Source organism: Lutra lutra, chromosome 10 (assembly GCF_902655055.1).
Source record: "Lutra lutra chromosome 10, mLutLut1.2, whole genome shotgun sequence".
NCBI classification, from domain to species: Eukaryota; Metazoa; Chordata; class Mammalia; order Carnivora; family Mustelidae; genus Lutra; species Lutra lutra.
Genome location: NC_062287.1, coordinates 24466894 through 24485805, shown reverse-complemented (window position 1 = coordinate 24485805; position 18912 = coordinate 24466894). Strand labels below are relative to the sequence as shown.

The window sequence follows — 18912 nt, the reverse complement described above, 5'->3', positions numbered from 1 at the left end:
TTTCATAAAATAAATTTGGGAGTATTCCCTCTTCTTCATTTTTGTGGAAGAATTTGAGTAGGGTTGGTGTTAATTCTTCTTTAAATGTTTGACAAAATTCACACCAAAGTCATTAGGCACAGGCCTTTTCTTTTTTAGAAGAGTTTTGATTATGGATTCAATCTCCTTGTTATTGGTCTATTCAAATTTTTTATTTTCTCACAATTCAGTCTTGTAAGCATAGGTTTCTAAGAACTTATTCATATCTTCTAGGTTATCCAGTCTGTTGACATATTATTTTTTTTCCAGATCTTCAACTTTTATTTCTTATTCTCTTATTGAACTGGATAAGGCCTTTATGATATTATTAAATAGAAAGGTGAAAGCAGGCATTCTTGTCATCATTCTGATCTTTTTTTTTTTTTTACTTTTATTTTAATTTTTTTATTTTTTCAGCATAACAGTATTCATTATTTTTGCACCACACCCAGTGCTCCATGCAATCCGTGCCCTCTACAATACCCACCACCTGGTGCCCCCAACCTCCCACCCCCCACCCCTTCAAAATTCTCAGATCGTTTTTCAGAGTCCATAGTCTCTCATGGTTCACCTCCCCTTCCAATTTCCCTCAACTCCCTTCTCCTCTCCATCTCCCCTTGTCCTCCATGCTATTTGTTATGCTCCACAAATAAGTGAAACCATATGATAATTGACTCTCTCTGCTTGACTTATTTCACTCAGCATAATCTCTTCCAGTCCCGTCCATGTTGCTACAAAACTTGGGTATTCATCCTTTCTTTTTTCTTTTTTTTTTTTTTTTTTTTTTGCGATTCGCAGACCTGTACCCCTGGGGATAAAAATATATGTTTATAAAGCTGTAAAAAAAAAAAACAAACATATTATTTTTGGTAGTATAGTCTCTTGTGAGCCTTTGTATTTCTGTGCTATCACTTATAATGTCTCTTTAATTTATAATTCTATTCGAGTTTCTCTCTTTTTTCATTGTCTAGCTAATGGCTTTTTAATTTTGTTTATCTTTTCAAAAAAAAAACCTCTTAGTGGTTGTTTTTCTTTATTTCATTTATGATCTATTTCATTTATTTCCATTTCATTTATTTTTTTATTTTCTTTCTTTCTTTCTGCTACCTTTGGTCTTAGTTTTTTCTTTTCCTAGTTCCTTAAAATGAAAAGATAAGTTGTTTATTGGAGATCTTTCTTCTCTTAATATAGGCATTTGTCACTATAAACTTTTCTCCAAGCTATTTTGGTTCCATCTTACAAGTTTTGTTATATTTTACTTCCAGTTTTTTTTTTTTTCAAGATATTTTTTGATTTTGCTTTTGATTTGTTTTCAGACCTATTGGTTATTCAGGAGTATATTATTTAATTTACACATATTTATGAATTTTCCAGTTTACTTGCTATTACTGATTTTTAGTGTCCTACCATTTGGAAAAGATAGTTGGCATGATTACAGTCTTCTTAAATTTCCTGATACATATTTTGTGACATAACCTTTGATCTGCCCTGGAGAATGTTTCATGTGCATTTAGGAAGAGCATGTAATCTGCTGTCAGATGGTGTGTTTTGTATGTGTCTGTTAGATCCTTTTCTCTTAAAATATAGTTTAAGTCTAATGTTTCATTATTGATTTGCTTCCTGGGTAATCTGTCCATGTTAAGAGTGGGATATTAACATTTCCCATTACAGTTGTATTGCTCTTTATTTCTCCTTTTGTTTTTGTAGATATTTTCTTAATGTATTTTGGTGCTCCAACGTTGAGTGCATCAATATTTACAATTGCTATATCTTCTTCATTAATTGATCCCTTTGTCTTTATGTAATGACCTTTGTCTGTTGTGACAGTTTTTGACTTAAGGTTTATTTTGTCTGATGGAAGTACAGTCATCTCTCTTGTCTTTTGGTTTCTATTTGCAAGGAATATTTTTTTCCCCGTTCCTTCAGCTTTATTGTTTATATCTTTTCACTTTTACTCCTTAAAGCTAAAATGAGCATCTTTTAGGCACCTTGTAGTTGAATCTAGCTTTTTATTCATTTAGCCACTCTGTTACTTTAGTGGGAAATTTAAGCCTTTTACATTTAAAATAATTACAGATAGAGGCTGGGAAGATAGCGGAGTAGGAGGACTCTAAGCTTACCTAGTCTCTGAGATACAGCTAGATAACACATCACTTTCAACAACCCAGAAAATGCCCTGAAGACTGGCAGAACAAAGGCCACAACTAAAGGGAGAGAAGAGGCTACCTCGAAGAAGATAGGAAGAGCAGAGATGCAGTGGGAGCTAAATAGATGTGTGGGCTGTCTGTGGGAGAAAGGGATCTGTGGGTGCTGAAAAGGAAGAGAAACAGACTCTCATACCAGGGAGTTCACACAGTGAAGCTAAATCCCCTTTACATTTGGCTTTGAAAACAAGAACTTCATGAGTTCTTACAACCAGTGGGACTTAAAGCCTGGAATTTTAAAAATTAGTGGGTTTAGCTCTGGGAGAGCTGGAGGGCAATTGAGTCCCTGCCCTTGAAGAGATAGCACAACCAAAAAGCCCACAGACATACAGCATGGAAACAGTTTGAAAAACAGGCCTGGGGCATAGGGGAGGGAGAGTTATTTACTAATCTCAGAGTGTGTCATAGAGGGACAGAGATTGCTGGGCGATTCCTCCAGGAACAAAGCAGCTGGAAGGTGCCACTTCACTCCCATTCCTGAGATACACACAGTGCCCACCTGTGGGAACCAGCAAACATTTGCTACCTAGCCTCAGCCCTTTAGGGAATCTGCCCTTTCCTGTCACGCTTGCCTCAGTCCCACCACTGTGGGTTCTCTCCCCTAGAGGACCAGCACATACTTTGCCAGCAGTGTGTCTTTGACCTGTATGCAAGGCCTTGGTTTAGGTGGTGGCAGAAGTGGTGGGGACCCCCTTCTGCAGAAGAATGGGTACATGTTGTTAAAATTGTGAGCCCCGCACAAAGTGTGATCCCCTCCACCCCAGCTGGCCTTGGTTCAGCACTAGCAGCAGGTCTCATTTTACAAGCAGTTTGGCTGGCATCTTGTTAAAACTGCATGCCTTGCCTGGCCACCAGGTGAGGGGGTTCACGTCCCCTGCTGCTGATGCACAAATCTTGCAGGCACTGTGTGATTAGTTCCCTCCAATATGCTATTGGCCAGAACCCATTCAAACCAGGGCCATAAACCTGACAAGTGTGCAGGCAGCTTCCAAAGTGGCCAGCACCACATCAAAGTGACTCCTGTCCTTGGGAGAGGGGAATAGACCACACACACCAGTCAGACTTCAGTCCCAGCAATAGGCTGGGGACAGATAGTTGGTCCGATTGCAGGGACCACCCACCAACAAAAACATCTCAGGGGTCAACACACAGTGTGCCCTACAGTTTGGTGCTACCTGGCAAATGCGTGGTCTGATGAAACTCATGCCCAAGAAGGCCCCAGATTGGTCCACTGACACCACAGAGAGCAGACATTTCCCACAACAGGCAAAGAGAGCCACAGCAGCTGACTGGACTGAAGGAAGAAGCAGCCCAGCAGCCACAACGGTGGGGTGCACGCAACACACATAGCAGACACCCTTGAAGTGCCAGATTCCAGTAAGCATGGAACATTGCACTGCAGGGCACGATAAGATCTTCTCTTCATGAGGCCATTACTTTCAGGAGCAGGAGATGTAGCTGACTTTTGTAACACAGAACAGACACACAGAGTTAGACACAAGAGACAGAGGAATATGTCCCAAATGAAACAATAGGTCAAACCACAATAAGAAATCTAAGTAAAATGGAGATAAATAATGCGCCTGATAGAGAATTTAAAATAAAAGTCATAATGATACTCACTGGACTTGAGAAAAGAGTGGAAGACATCAGTGAGCCTTTAACAAAGACATATAGAAGAACCAATCAGAGATGAAGAACACAATAAGTGAAATTAAAAATACACTAGGTAGGGGGCACCTAGGTGGCTCATTGGGTTAAAGCCTCTGCCTTCTGCTCAGGTCATGATCCCAGGGTCCTGGGATCGAGCCCCACATTGGGCTCTCTGCTCAGCAGGGAGCCTGCTTCCTCCTCTCTCTCTGCCTGCCTCTCTGCCTACTTGTAATCTCTGTCTGTCCAATAAATAAATAAAATCTTTTTTAAAAAGATGCTTAAAAAAATAAAAATACACTAGATGGAATAAATAGCAGACTAAAGGAAGGAGAAAATGAATTAGCAACCTAGAGGACAGAGTAATGGAAAGTAACAAGCCGAACAGGTAAAAGGAAAAAAAAATTAAGCAAAATGCAAATAGATTTAGGGAACTCAGTGACTCTATCAAGCAAAAGAGCATTTGCATTACAGGGACCAAAGAAGAAGAGAAAAGTGGGCAGAACATTTATTTGAAGACATAATAGCTGAAAATTTCTTGCACCTGGGGAAGGAAACAGAACTCCAGATTCAGGAGGTACAGAGATCCCCCAACAAAATCACCCCATGGAGGTCCACACCAAGACTCATAGTAGTTAAAAATAGCAAAAAGTAGTGATAAAGAGAGAATTTTAAAAGCAGCAAGAGAAAAGAAGACTGATACATACAAAGGAAACCCCATAAGGCTATTAGGGGATTTTTCAGCAGCAACTTTGCAGGCCAGAAGGGAGTGGTATGATATATTCAAAGTGATGAAAGGAAAATACTGCAGCCAAGAGTATGTTCTCCAGAAAGGCCGTCTTCCAGAATAAGAAAGAGTTTGCTGGACCAACAAAAGCTACCAGAGTTTGTGACCCCTAACCCGGCCCTATAGGAAATGTTAAAAGGGAACTCTTTCAGTGGAAGGAAAAGATCATAAGTAAAAGTAAGAAAAGTAGGAAGCACAAAAGCAGTAAAAATAAGTATACATGTAAAAATCAGTCAAGGGATTTACAAAATAAAAGGATGTGAAGTATGACAACCACATACCTAAAACATGGAGCGAGGGGAGAGGAGTAAGGAATGAGTTCAAACTTAAGTGTCCCATCCACTTAATATAGCCTGCTGTATGCAGAAGATATTATATACAAACCTAATGGTAACAACAAACCAAAAATCAATAATAGACATGGAAAAAGTCAAGAGAAAGGAATCTAAGTATATCACTAAAGAGAACCAACAACCTGTGAGAGAAGCAAGAGAATAACAGAGAACTACAAAGACAATCACAAAACAAATAACAAAATGGCAATAAATACACACATATAAGTAATTTGTATGCTATTTATATGCTGCCTATGAGAGACTCATTTCAGACCTCCAGACACATACAGATTGGAAGTTAAGGGGTGGAGAAACATTTGTTATGCAAGTTGATGTGAAAAGAAAAAGCCAAGATAGGAATGCTTTTATCAAGCAAAATGAGGACTTTAAAACAAAGACAATAATGAGACAAAGAAGGACACTATACAATAATGAAGGGGACAAGAAGATACAACAATTTTAAACATTTATGTACCCAATATGGGAGCATCCAAATACATAAAACAGTTAATACAAATGTAAAAAAAGCTAGTTGATAGCCATATGATAATAGTGGGGATCTTTAACATCCCTTTTACATCAGTGGACAGATTCTCTAAACAGAAAACCAACAAAAAACAGTTTTTTTTAATGACACACTGAACCAGATGGAGTTAACAGATATATTCAGAACATTCCATCCTAAAATAGCAGAGAATACATGTTCTTTACAAGTGGACACAGAACATTCTCCAGAATAAATCACATATTAGATCACAAAATAGGTCTCCAACAAATTCAAAAAAATCAGTCATATCGTGCATGTTTTTTTGACTGCAGTGCTATGATTGATATTAGAAATCAACCACAGGAAAAAATCTGGAAAGAGCACAGATACATGGAGGTTAAATAATAGACTACTAAACAATGAGTAGGTCAACCAAGAAATCAAAGAAGAAATCAAAATTACCTGGAGAGAAATGAAAATGAAAACACAATGGCTCAAAATCTTTGGGATTCAGTAAAAGCTGTTCTGAGGGGTAAGTTTATAGCATACAGGCCTACCTCAAGAAGCAAGAAAATTCTCAAACGAACAAACTAACATTTCACCTTAATCAACTAGAAAAAGAACAAACAAAACATCAAAAGGAAGGAAATAATAAAGATTTGAGCAGAAATAAATGATATGGAAACTAAAAAATAGAGTAGAACAGATCAATGAAGCCATTAGTTGGTTCTTTGAACAGTTGATAATCCTCTGACCAGACTCACCAAAAATAAGAGAGGACTTTAAGTAAACAAAATCAGAAATGAAAGTGGAGAAATAACAACTGACACTACAGAGATGCAAATAATTACAAGGGAATATTATGAAAAATGATATGCCAACAAGTTGGATACCCTAGAAATGAGTGAATTCCTAGAAATACATAACCTACCAAAACCAAAGCAGGAACCAAAGCAGGAAGAAATAGAAAATTTGAACAGACTAATTACCAGCAATGAAATTGAATCAGTAATTGAAAACAACAACAACAACAACAAAAAACCCTTCCCAACAACATAAGTCCAGGCCCAGACAGCTTTACAGGTGAATTGTATAAACATTTAAAGAAGAGTGAATACCTGTTCTTCTCAAACTTTCCCAAAAAGTGGAAAAGGAAGTACATCTTCCAAATATCCATGAAGCCAGCATTACCTTGATACCAAAACTAGATAAAAACACCACAAAAAGGGGGAACTACAAGTTAATATCTCTGATGAATATAGATTTGAAAATTCTCACCAAAATATTAGCAAACTGAATGCAACAATACATTAAAAAGTTACTCACCACGATTAAGCGGGATTTACTCCTGGGGTGCAAGAGTGGTTCAACATTTGCAAGTCAGTCAAAGTGATACATCAATAAGAGAAGGGATAAAAACTATATGATCATTTCAATAGATGCAGAAGAGGCATTTGACATAGTACAACATCCATTCATGATAAAAGCCCTCAACAAAGTAGGTTTAAAGGGAACATACCTCTCATAATGAAGGTCATATGTGAAAAGCCACAGTAAACATCTTCAGTGGGGGAAAAAACAGTGCTTTTCCTTTAAGGAACAAGACAGGGATGTCCACTTTCACTACTTTTATTCAACATAGTACTGAAAGTTCTAGCCACAGCAACCAGTCAATCAGATAACAAAAAATTAAAGGCATTGAAATTTGTAAGGAAGAGGTAAAACTTTCACTCTTTGAGATGACATACTATACATAGAAAAGCCTAAAGATTCCAAAATACTAATAGAACTAATCAATGAATTCATTAAAGTTGCAGGATACAAGATCAATGTACAGAAATCTGTTGAATTTCTACACAGTAATAATGAAGCAACAGAAAGAGAAAATAAGAAAACAATCCCATTTACAATTGCACCAAAGATAACAAAATACCTTGGAATAAACTTAACCAAGGAAGTGAAAGACCTATACTCTGGAAAACTATAAAACATTGATGAAAGAAATTGATGACAAAACAAAGAATGGAAAGACATTTCATGCTCATTTATTGAAAGAAAAAATACTTTAAAATGTATATAGTACTAGAAAGATTATAAATATTTAATGCAACTCCTATCAAAATACCAACAGCATTTTTCACAGAACTAGCACAAACAAGTTTAAAATTTGTGTGAAACTGCCAAAGACACTGAATAACCAAAGCAGTCTTGTAAAAGAAAAAACTGAAAGTGTCACAGTTCCACACTTCAAGCTCTACTAATCAAAACAGTGTAGTACTGGTACAAAAAGAGACACAAAGATCAATGGAACAGAATAGAAAGTCCAGAAATAAACCCACAATTATGTGGTCAAATAGTCTTCAGTGAAGATGACAAGAATAGACAATGAGGGAAAAAAGTCCCTTCAGCAGATTGGTTTGGGAAAACTGGATAGCTACATGGAAAAGAATGAAACTGGACCACTTCCTTTCATCATGCTGAGACACAAATTTAAGATGAATTAAGGACCTAAATGTGAGACCTGAAACCATAAAAATCCTTGAAGAGAGCACAAGTAGTAATTTCTCTGACATCAGCTGTAACAGCATCTTTCTTGATATGTATCTGGAGGCAAGGGAAACAAAATAAAAAATAAGATACTGGGAATATATAAAAATTTTGCACAGCAAAATTTTGCAAAGCAAAGGAAACAACCAACAAAACTAAAAGACAATCTACTGAATAGGAGAAAATATTTGCAAATGACATACCCTATAAAGTGTTAGTATTCAGAATATATACAGAACTAACAGAACTCAGCACCAAAAGCCCCAAGTAATCTAGTTAAAAATAGAAGACATGAACAGAGATTTCTTCAAAGAAGACATCCAGATGGCCAACATATACATGGAAATATGCTCAGCATCGCTCATCAGCAGGGAAATGCAAATCAAAAGCGTAATGAGATATCACTTCACATCTGTCAGAATGGCTAGCATCAAAAACTGAAGAAATAAGTGTTGACAAGGATGTGGAGAAAAAAGAACCTGTCTGTACTGGTGGTGGGAATGCAAACTGGTACAGCTATTGGGGAAGACAGTGTGGAGGTTCCTTAAAAAATTAAAAGTAGATCTACCTATGATCCACTAACCACAGTACTGGGTATTTATTCAAAGAATATGAAAATAGTAATTTGAAGAGATATGTTCACCCCTATATTTATTGCAGCATTATTTACAATAGCCAAATTATGGAAGCAGCCCATGTCCATTGATAGATGAATGGATAAAGAAGGTGTGGTATATACAATGGAATATAATTCAGCCATAAAAAAGATGAAATCTTGCCATTTGCAACAACATGGATTTATCTAGACGGTATAATGCTAAGTGAAGAAATCCCTTTAATGAAGATGGTGCCAAAGGCCAAGAAGGAAGCCCCTCCCAAAGCTGAAGCCAAAACAGAAGGCTTTGATGGCCAAGACAGCAGTGCTGAAGGGTGTCCACAGTCATACAAAAGAAGATCCACACATCGCCTACATTCCAATGACCCAAGACACTGCATCTCCAAAGGCAGCCCAAATATCCTTGAAAGAATGCCCACAGGAGAAACAAGCTTGATCACTGTGCGGTCATCAAGTTCCCCTGCCTATTGAGTCAGCCATGAAGAAAAGAGAAGACAACAACACATTTGTGTTCATCGTAGATGTCAAGACCAACAAGCACCAGATCAAATAGGCTGTGAAGAAGCTCTAGGACATTGACGTGGCCAAGATCAACACCTTGTGGAGAGCGGAAGGTGTACGTTCGACTGGCTTCTGTGATGCTTTGGTTGTTGCCAACAAAATTGGAATAGTCTAAACTGAGTCCAGCAGCCTAAATCTAATTTCTTTCACCATAAAAAAATAATGCTAAGTGAAGTAAGCCAGTCATAGACAAATAGCATATGATTTCACTCATACCTGGAACTTAAGAAATAGACAAAAGAACAAGGAGGCAGGGAAAAAAAGAGAGACAAAGCAAAAAAACAAGTTCTTAACAAGAGAACAAATTAGTAGTCACCAGGGGTGAGGTGCGGGTGGTTGGTTGAAAAGGTGAAAGGGATTAAGAATCCGCTTGTCTTCATGAGCACTGAGTAATATAAGGAATTGTTGAATCACTGTATTGTACATCTGAAATTAATATAACACTGTATGTTAACTGTACTGGAATTAAAAAAATCATGTGGGTGAAATAAATGAACAGTTAGACTTGAGAATTTAATCCCTTGGTTAGTGAACTGGGAATAGGACATAAGGATGAAGAATGACGTAGTTGGAAGGGAGGAGGGGTGAGACTGTCTTGCATATCTCTAAGAGAATCATTTGCCCTGGCTGGTTTTAACTGGACATTGGTCCAGACATAGAAGAGTAGAAGCCCTAACTACTCTCATTCAGCCTTAATTTTTAAAAAGCCTAAAATTAAAAACTGACTTGCAAATTATAGTAGTACTAAATGAGAAACTTTAAGGGGAAAAGATTAATGACACAGAGTTTTGCTAATTTAAAGCATGAAGGGTACTTTTGTTTTTGTAATGAAGTGTATTTAACTGTCAAGCCACAACATATAGAGAACAGTAGATAGGAATGTTAAAGATTTGTCTGAAATTTGAATCTCTACTTACTATTTTATTATGAAATTGATTTCTGACTAGACTGTAAGAAGTTCTGTGATATTCTGCTTTAAGAAGTTTACACTGACATCCTCTTTGAAATAATTGCATTTTCTGTTAAGCTTGTTTTAGGAGACTACATTTGTTTAGAACGTTTCATACAGAAAACTGTTCACTTTTTAAGGTTATGAACTGTTTCTCATGGGTATAGAATTTGCTCATCAAGCTTATAGCATTGATCTCATTGACTTTAACCTTACAGATTTTGTTCTAAATCAACTAATCCAAAAAAAAAATTATTGATAGTTCAGAACGTTTTGTTAATCGTTCTGTTTGATCCGTATTTCCTTTGTTACCTTCTTACTCTTGCTATCTTCCGTTGGTGATTTGCTGAGTAGTTGTGGCATTATACTTTGTTTCCTTTCTTCTTCTCTTTCCTGTATCTACTCTAGGCTTTTTCTTTGTGATTACTATGAAGTTTACATAAAATATCATATGATATCCCGCTTTAAGCTGATATGAACCTAAGTTGGATTGCATAGAAAAACTGGTTTTCTTTGGCTCACATTTTAGGTTATTGTTATTACAACTTACATCTTTTTATATTTGATATCTATTTAAAGGCTATTGTAGCTATAGTCATTTATTTTTGTCTTTCAGCTTTTATACTAGAGTTAAAAGTGATTTACAGGGACGCCTGGGTGGCTCAGTGGGTTAAGCCTCTACCTTCAGCTCAGGTCATGATCTCAAGGTCCTGGGATCGAGCCCCGTATTGGACTCTGATCAGCAGGGAGCCTGCTTCCTCACCCCTCTCTCTTTGTGCCTGCCTCTCTGCCTACTTGTGACCTCGTCTATCAAATAAATGAATAAAATCTTTAAAAAAAAAAGTGATTTGCATACCACTTTCAGTAAGAGATAATTTTGAATTTATGCATTTACCTTTATTCTTGAATTTTATATGTTTATGTTTTTACTTTGTTTACTAGTATCTATTCATTTCAGCTTGAAGAACTCTCTTTAGAATTTCTTGTAATGCAGTTATAGCAGTGATCTCCCTCTGCTGTTACTTGTCTGGGAAAGTATCTCTCCTTCATTTCTTATGGGCAGCTTGCCGTGTATAGTAGAATTTTTTGTCCGTTTTCTTCTTTCAGTACTTTGAACATATCATCCTAGTCTCTTGTGGTCTGCAAAATTTCTGCTGAAAAATCTGATAATGCTATGGGGATTCCTTTGTACATGAAAGTCTCTTTTCTCTTCTTGCTATTGATATTCTTTTTGCTTGATTTTGACTGATTATAATGTGTCACGGTCAAATCCTCTTTGGGTTCAATACGTTTGGTGATGTTTGAGCTTCACATATCTGGATATCCATATCTCTTCTCAAACTGGGGAGAGCAGATAAACTTTTTGTCCCTTTTCCTCCTTCTCTTGGGACTCCAGTAGTGCATGTATTGTTACACTTAATGTATCCTGTAAATTCTGTAGTCTTTCTTCATTCTTTTTCCATTTCTTTTTCTTTTTGCTTTTCTGCCTAATTTCAAATTACCTGTGTCTTTAAGCTCATTGATTATTTCTTCTGCTTTGAGATTGAGTCTGTTGTTGCTGTTCTCTATTGAATTTTTCAGTGCAGTCATTATATTCTTTAGCTCTGTGCTTTCTGGGTTTTTAGAAAATCATTTCTATGTCTTAAACTTCCCATTTTGTTCAAGTAATGCTTCTCTAAGTTTGTTTAGTTGTCTGTCTCTCTCTCTCTCTTTTTTTGGTACTTCACTGAATTTCTTTAAGATGATTATTCTGATTTTAAAAAGATGATTATTCTGGATTTTTTGTCTATTACCTCCTAGATCTTTCTTTTTTGGGGGTCCCTTATTAGATATTTATTCCATAGGTGATGTCATGTTTCCCTGATTTGTCATGATCCTTATGTTCTTGCACTGTGTCTGCACATTGGTGGAAGTAGTGTCCTCTTCCAGTTTTTATAGGTTCATTTAACAGGAGAAGACTTTGAAGAGTCACCATGGCTGGTGAGTTTGAATGGGCCAGCTGGTTGCATCTGTACATAGGCAGTGTTTGCTGCTGGGGTCTCTGATAGATGAAACCACTGCACATCTTTTGAGGTCAGGTGGATTGCTGGCTTGGCTCTGTCATCAGGTAGGGCCACTTGCCCAGCTGTGATTGCACATAGGTGCAGGCTGGGCTCAGTAATCATCCTTGGTTAGTTGTGGCCACACTTGGTACTGAATGGCCAGGTAATGCCAAACTGGTGTTTGTATTTTGGTGGGTCTGCAGGCTGGGCCCTATGATTGAGGGAAGCTAAAGGCTATCTGTGCTTTTGGGCAGGGACACAGGCTGGTCTCTGTGATGATGGAGAGTATGCACATCTTTTGCTGTACTTGGGCATGGTAACTGGTGGGATTTTCTCCCTGGTCAGGGATTCTGGCTGTTGCTGGTCAAGAGTGTTCACTCACTGGTTTCCTAGGGTGGGCAGGGTCACAGGCTGTGTCTTACATCTGAGTGCTGCTTCCCAGAGGCCAGGCTCTGCAGTCTGGTAGTGTCACTGACTGCCCTCTCTAGTTGGCTGATCTCTTGATTGGAGACCCCAACCAGGCAAAACTGATGACTGTGTCCCCTGGGCTGACCTGGCTACCATTTCGGCTCTGAAGATGGGTGGAGGTGCAGGTGGGGCTTTCTTATCAGGCAAGGTTGCCAGCAGGGTCCTGTCCACCACCAATATTCGTTGACTAGTTTCTTTGTGCCCCATCCTCTTTCTTTGTTACTAAGTGATCCCATGTGGTCTACCCCTGTCAATTCCTTCGGTGTTCCCTGTGAGGCAAGACAGAAATGGGCCTCCTGAAGTTCACCCCTCAGCACTGGGGATGCTAGATATCTCTCTAGGGCTCTTTTTTTCCTAAAGAAAAACCATAGCCCTAGGGAATTCTTTTCAGTGTGGTGCTGTGCTGGCCTAGGAAAGGGGTGGTGGTCATTACGAAACTACTCCTTTTTCCCTTCTAATATGACTTTTCTCAGTTTTTTGGTCTTAAGTGTTTGTGTTGGCCTCACCTCCCAAGTTCTAGGATCTTCACAACCATATTCTTATGTGTTGATAGTTGCTATGGTCTGTTTTGGTGGGGAGGGGTGGTCTAGAGTCTGGGTTCTCTGATTCTTCTGTCTTCTTGACATCACTATTCATATAATCTCTTTCTGTCTCTCTCTCTTTCCTTCTGGGATTTTCACAATGCATGTTTTGGTCTTTTTGAATGTATCCTGCTGGTTCCTGAGCAACATTTCACTTTTTAAAATTCCTTTCTCTTTCTGTTCTTTGAACAGTATTCAGGTTTCTCCTGCTTTCTGAAACTTTGTGTTATACTACTTTGCTTTGATGAAGGACTAACGTTAGTACAGTAATGACTATTTTCATAAAAGTGAAAATCCTTTTGGGATTTCTTTCTCTTAACAAAAACAGGTACTAACAGAGGTCTTTCATAAAAGTAAGGTGGTGTAATGCAGACTTTTGGAAAGGAGAGGATACTCTTCGCTTCATACCGTTTTGGCTTTTAAAAGGTTTCAAAGGAATGCTCTACCTTTGGATAGTGGGGGAAACCTGTACTTTTTTTTTTTTAACTGATAAAGTGGCAATGTATTTTTTTTTCATTTACTTCCTCTCTTTAGTTTTCTTTTTTATTTTAATTTTTTTTTTTCAGCATAACAGTATTCCTTGTTTTTGTACCACACTCAGTGCTCCATGCAATCCGTGGCCTCTCTAATACCCACCACCTGGTTCCCCCAACCTCCCACCCCCTGCCGCTTCAAACCCCTCAGATTGTTTTTCAGAGTCCATAGTCTCTCATGGTTCACCTGACTTACCCTATCTTTAAATAAGCTGTTTCTTCTTCTTGCCCAAATCTGCTGTTGATCCCTTTAGTTAGAATTTTTAGTCATTCCTCAAATTTGTTTTTTTGTTCTCTTTTTTTTTCTTTTTCTTCATTGATATTTTCATTTATTTATACATTGTTTTTCAGGTTTCCCTTAGTTATTTGAGCTCTTTGAGTGTGTTTTATATAGTACATTTGAGATCTGTTAGGTCCTTGTATTGTTTGTATTGGTTTATTATTTTTTTTCTTGTGAATGATCCATATGTTCCTGTTTCTTTGTATATTTTGTGAGTTTTTTTGTTGTTGGGTACTGGACATTTGGATATTATAATGTGGTAACTATGGAAATCAGATTCTATCTCTTACCACAGATATGCTGTTTTTGATCGTGAGGGCTGCAGTCTGTGTTTTTAGCGACTTTTCCAGGCTGTTTTTGAAAAGATTGTGTTCTGTGTCCTGTGTGCTCACTGATGTCTCTTCTTTTACTTGTGTTCAGATAGTGTTTTGTTAGGGAATTCCTTGAATGCCCAGAACTAAAAATAAAAAATAAAGAAAATAAATAATAAGCCAGTCTTTGCACATTTCCTTTGTATTAAGAGACTCATTCAACAATTAACCAGGCTCTTTACAGCTCTGTCTTAGCCTGGAGAGTAGAGGTGAAAGCTTAGGAAATCTTTATGTCTTTTGTGCATGTGTCCTACTCTGAACATATTCATGGCTTTCTAAATGCCCCACCATACACACATACTTTTGAATGCTCTCATTTCCCAAGGAACCTCTCTTCTCAGCTCTTTCTCCTGGGCATTAAGCTTATAGCTAAGTTATGTCTTAGCTATAATCTTTTGCTTCAGGTGACTGAAGACTTTTAGTTCACTTTACAATATTTTAATGATGCTGTTTTTTTAAAATCCCCCAGGGTGAATTCCAATTTAGGTGAAAAAGAAACGTATTCCTTGTGTCAACCCTTCATGTAAATGCCAGACAGACAGATCAGAACAGACAAATACAATAGTTTATTAATGATGTCTCTGCTCCTTCTGGACACAAGGAGTAGAGGGCGCTAGGGCTTCTGTGGACAGGAGTGTTGCTGAGATGGGAAGGGGAGGAGCAAGGGTGGGTAACAGTACCACGGAGCTTTCCTGCAAGTCAGAAGTCACCATTTTTCTTGATTCATTGTCTCATGCTGATTGTAAACTTTCTACTGTATTCTACATTACTGAGAAAGTTGGTTGTGAGAGTTACTGCTTGTTTTTCTCTGAAGGGAATGGAGTTTGGAGTTGCCTACCCAGCCATTTTATTGACACCATTTGACTGTCCACACCATCTGAACATCCTCCCTTTCTGTTACGTCCTCTCCAACTATCTTTTTGCCTTTTTGGGGAAGTTTTTTCTTCTCTTCCTCACTCTCTCCTTCGCCCTAGTTCTTCTTAAGAAGGTTGATTTTATTTCTAGTCTTTATTTCTTCTGTATTTACGGCCATTTTAAAATTTAAAACTCTTTCTTGTGGTTTGGATGTTCAGGAGTTGTGGTTTTTTTTTTTTTTTTTTTAACCTCCATTGAGGGGAATTGAAAATTGGTGAGATATCCAAAGGTCTCATTGTGCTTTACTGCTGAGCCACCAGTTTTCTGAACTGAGGGAGAGCCTGTGCTCTTTCTCTGTCTCTTTGTGCCTGGTTGCTACTTCTCTTTGTTTTCCAGTCCTTTCCCCAATCTCCTGTGCAAACACAGAGCTTGCTTCTGTCTGTCCTACTGTGAACCTTGGTGTAGAGCTGCTGCTTACTCTCAGAAGCCCTGGTTACCTCCAGGGGTTTCTCCTGGCTTTTCTGTGCCAGCTCCAGCCTTTAGTTGTTCAATCTCTTGAATGCCCGAGAAGGCACTCTCTGAGCCTTCATGCCCTGCTCCCCGTCTGCAGTGGTTAGCTGCAGTGTGCTGGGGAGACACCACACACATCATAGGTTCCTCCTTCTCTGGGCTCCTGCTGCTCTTCCCTCAGCCTAGGCTGTACTGATCCTATAACTTGGGGTCTGGTGGGCATTAACTCTTTGCTACAAGGTTTCCATGGAATTTTTGTTCATTACTCCAGTCCACGTACAGTCTTGAGCGTTTGGCTGGTTTCTCCTTACCCTGTCTAATGCAGGTTCTTTTTCCTTCTGCATCTTTGACAGGCTTCTGAGCATGTCCGTGGGTCTCTTCTGTCTCATGAATGTTCATTTCCCTTTTTAGTTCATTTAGGTTTTTTCTTACCCCTAATTCTTTTTTTAAAAGTATGATTTTGTAGTTAATCTGGCTTATTTTGGCTGGTGTGAGAATGATCATTATCTTGTGAGCTTCTACTTAATACCAGAATGTTTTTAAAAATACTTCTGTCATACTGCTGTCAAAAATAGAAAATATGTTTATCTTTTTTTTTTATATAATAACTATAATGATGGTAACATTAAGCACTTATGAGTAGTAGGCGTCTTGGTGAACACTTCAAGTGCATTATCTCATTTGATACTCACAGACTTGAGAATAGGTACTGTTAATCATTCTCATTTTCCCAAGGAGAGATTGAGTAGGTATGTCAGTATTATACAGCTAGTTAGTGACAATTGTGAACTCAGGGTTCTAGAGCCTGAACTCTGTCTCTAGAGCAGAGTCGGCAAATTCACATCCCTAGGTGGGGCAGATGTCTGATATAAATGCAAGAAGAGAGTAGTGCATGAAAAAATAACGAACAAGCAGCATGATGACGGACAGTTACCATTCAGCCTAGACACTGGGGTCAAAGTGTTTGGAGAATACATGCCTCATTTAAAGGGTTTGGTCACTTTTCAGTTCCAGCCGGTTATTGCTCAGATGAGAATATGGGTCTAATATTTCAGGTTTTCTGATTTTTTAGTAGAAGCCAGAAATCTGTGTTTTTCAGATGAAATGACTCCGTTTCTAAATTCTTGCTGCTGGTTCAGGTAAAAATAAAATAAAATCTGATGTTCAGATACGCATGAGAAGTCTAAAGTAACACATGTCTGCAGGCCCAGCCTGTTCTCTGGGAAGCCAGTTTCCAGTCTCTGGCACGAGCCCGAGCTGTCTTTCAGCCACTTGCCCATGTTGCCTGTCAGTGCCCTCACTGCCGCCGTCCTGTCACATATGTGCTAAATAAACTCAGGGAGTGAAGACCTTTTCTTGAATGGACATATTTTATTTACTGCTGTTATGCAGTTGTGCTGCTTTAAAGTATGAAGCCAATACTTAGAAACATATTTTTGAAAACATCCTCAATTCTTTGTTTTATCTTCATAAGCAGCAGAGTTCCATTGGAAGGCATATCTCACAGTGAGTCGATGTGAGGCTTTAAGTGTTACTGAATGCCTTGTTTATTTGTATTCATTAATCATAACTTCCCCTCTCTCCCCCCCACTTTTTTGGACATAGCTCTCACTTTCAGAAGAACAGAATGAAGTAACGAAAAACGGCTGTGAATCTAAAGAGCTGGTCTACCTCGTGCACATTGCTTGTCAGGTAATTCTGTGGATGTGTAGATTCCTTTGAATGCATTTTTTACGGTGTCTCATAGAATTCACAGAAAGAGACTCATATGGTATTGAAATGAAATTGGACTGTGCATGACCATTGTTAAGAAAATAAATGGTATCCTTTAAAAAAGGGATAAATGTGTTCATACAAAAGTACATGGAATGCCCAGTTTAGTATTGTAACTTGTATATCTGCTGTCTGCATTTTTAGAAATCTTCTAAGGCTTTAGACATTTGCGGACGAATAACAGTGACTATGGCAACACAGATGTTTCGTTTTATTCTTTCTCCCGGTCATATTGGCAATTCTGCATGTGCTCAGAGTCGAAACAATTAATAGAACCAGTCCTACAGATACTTAATTTACAAACTTAAATGAAAACTCTTCTTAGAAGAGTAAAGGAAATACATCTTCTATTGATGATAAGATTAAATGAATCAGCTACTGCTCACCTTTTAAAGTAAAAGGGCAAACGTCTCTGCCTGAGATGCTCACTTTCCTACCAGGCAGGAAGTTTTGCTGTAGTGGATGTAGTGTGTGTACATGTGTGCATATTTTAGGAGGGCTGTGTTTCTTGACTCTTAATGTTAGAACTTTTGTGAGGATAATTACTGTGACTTCTCTTAATGAGATTTGGAGTAGGCCATCTATTTCCTTGGCCATGTAAGTAGTTTAGTTCCTTTTTCTTACTTCACTTTAATTAAGCCTTACGTGTAGTTTTGATTCGTGATTGTAAAGTAACTGTTTTTGAGAAAAGCTTTCTTTTGTGCAAAGTTTTTAGTTCTCTTTGGGAAAGAGTCAGATAGGGGCATTTATGGGTTTTTTTCCCCCCAAAAATGTTATTCTTGTACCCGAAGTTAAAAATAACATAATCTTGAAAAGTTTAATGGTTATCTCATATGGGAAATATCTCACCTCCTAGTGTTGGTGATTTTAAAGAAAACCTTTCAGAATTAAGTGCTTTTATTTATTGGTGTCAGAATATGAGATTGGGAATTGAAAATTTATAAATTTGTATACAAATTGGAAATTGTATACAAATATGAAACTTTGGCCAAATATGAAATTTATAAATCTGTATACAAATTTTATTTTATTTTATATTTTATTTATTTATATATATAAAATTATATATTTATTTATATATTTATTTATTATCTATTTTATAAATAAGATGGCCAAAGTTTTGTATTGTTAATATATGTTTTATTGTGTATCATCTTGGTTCCTTTGAGGAAGTAGGCAGCTCTGAATCACTAAGTGTCGTGTCATGTTTCATAAAATGCTTCTTTTCATGACTTAATTTTTTTTTCAAAATTTTGTTTTACACAGAGAGAGAAAGAGCATAAGTAGGGGGTGAGGGAGAAGCAAGCTTCCTGCTCTGCTGGGAGCCCAGTGTGGGGCTTGATCC

At 37.8% G+C, this 18912-nt stretch overlaps 1 protein-coding gene across 3 annotated transcripts in view; it reads left to right on the top strand.

Moving 5' to 3' along the window:
• The window catches only part of ARHGAP32 (Rho GTPase activating protein 32), a 297931-nt gene that overhangs the window by 178003 nt on the left and 101016 nt on the right, over window positions 1-18912 (top strand). For all 3 annotated transcript variants that reach the window (XM_047691945.1, XM_047691943.1, XM_047691944.1), the window contains one exon: window positions 17400-17486. In XM_047691945.1, the coding sequence (XP_047547901.1) occupies window positions 17400-17486 (87 nt within the window). The remainder of the gene's footprint in view (window positions 1-17399; window positions 17487-18912) is intronic.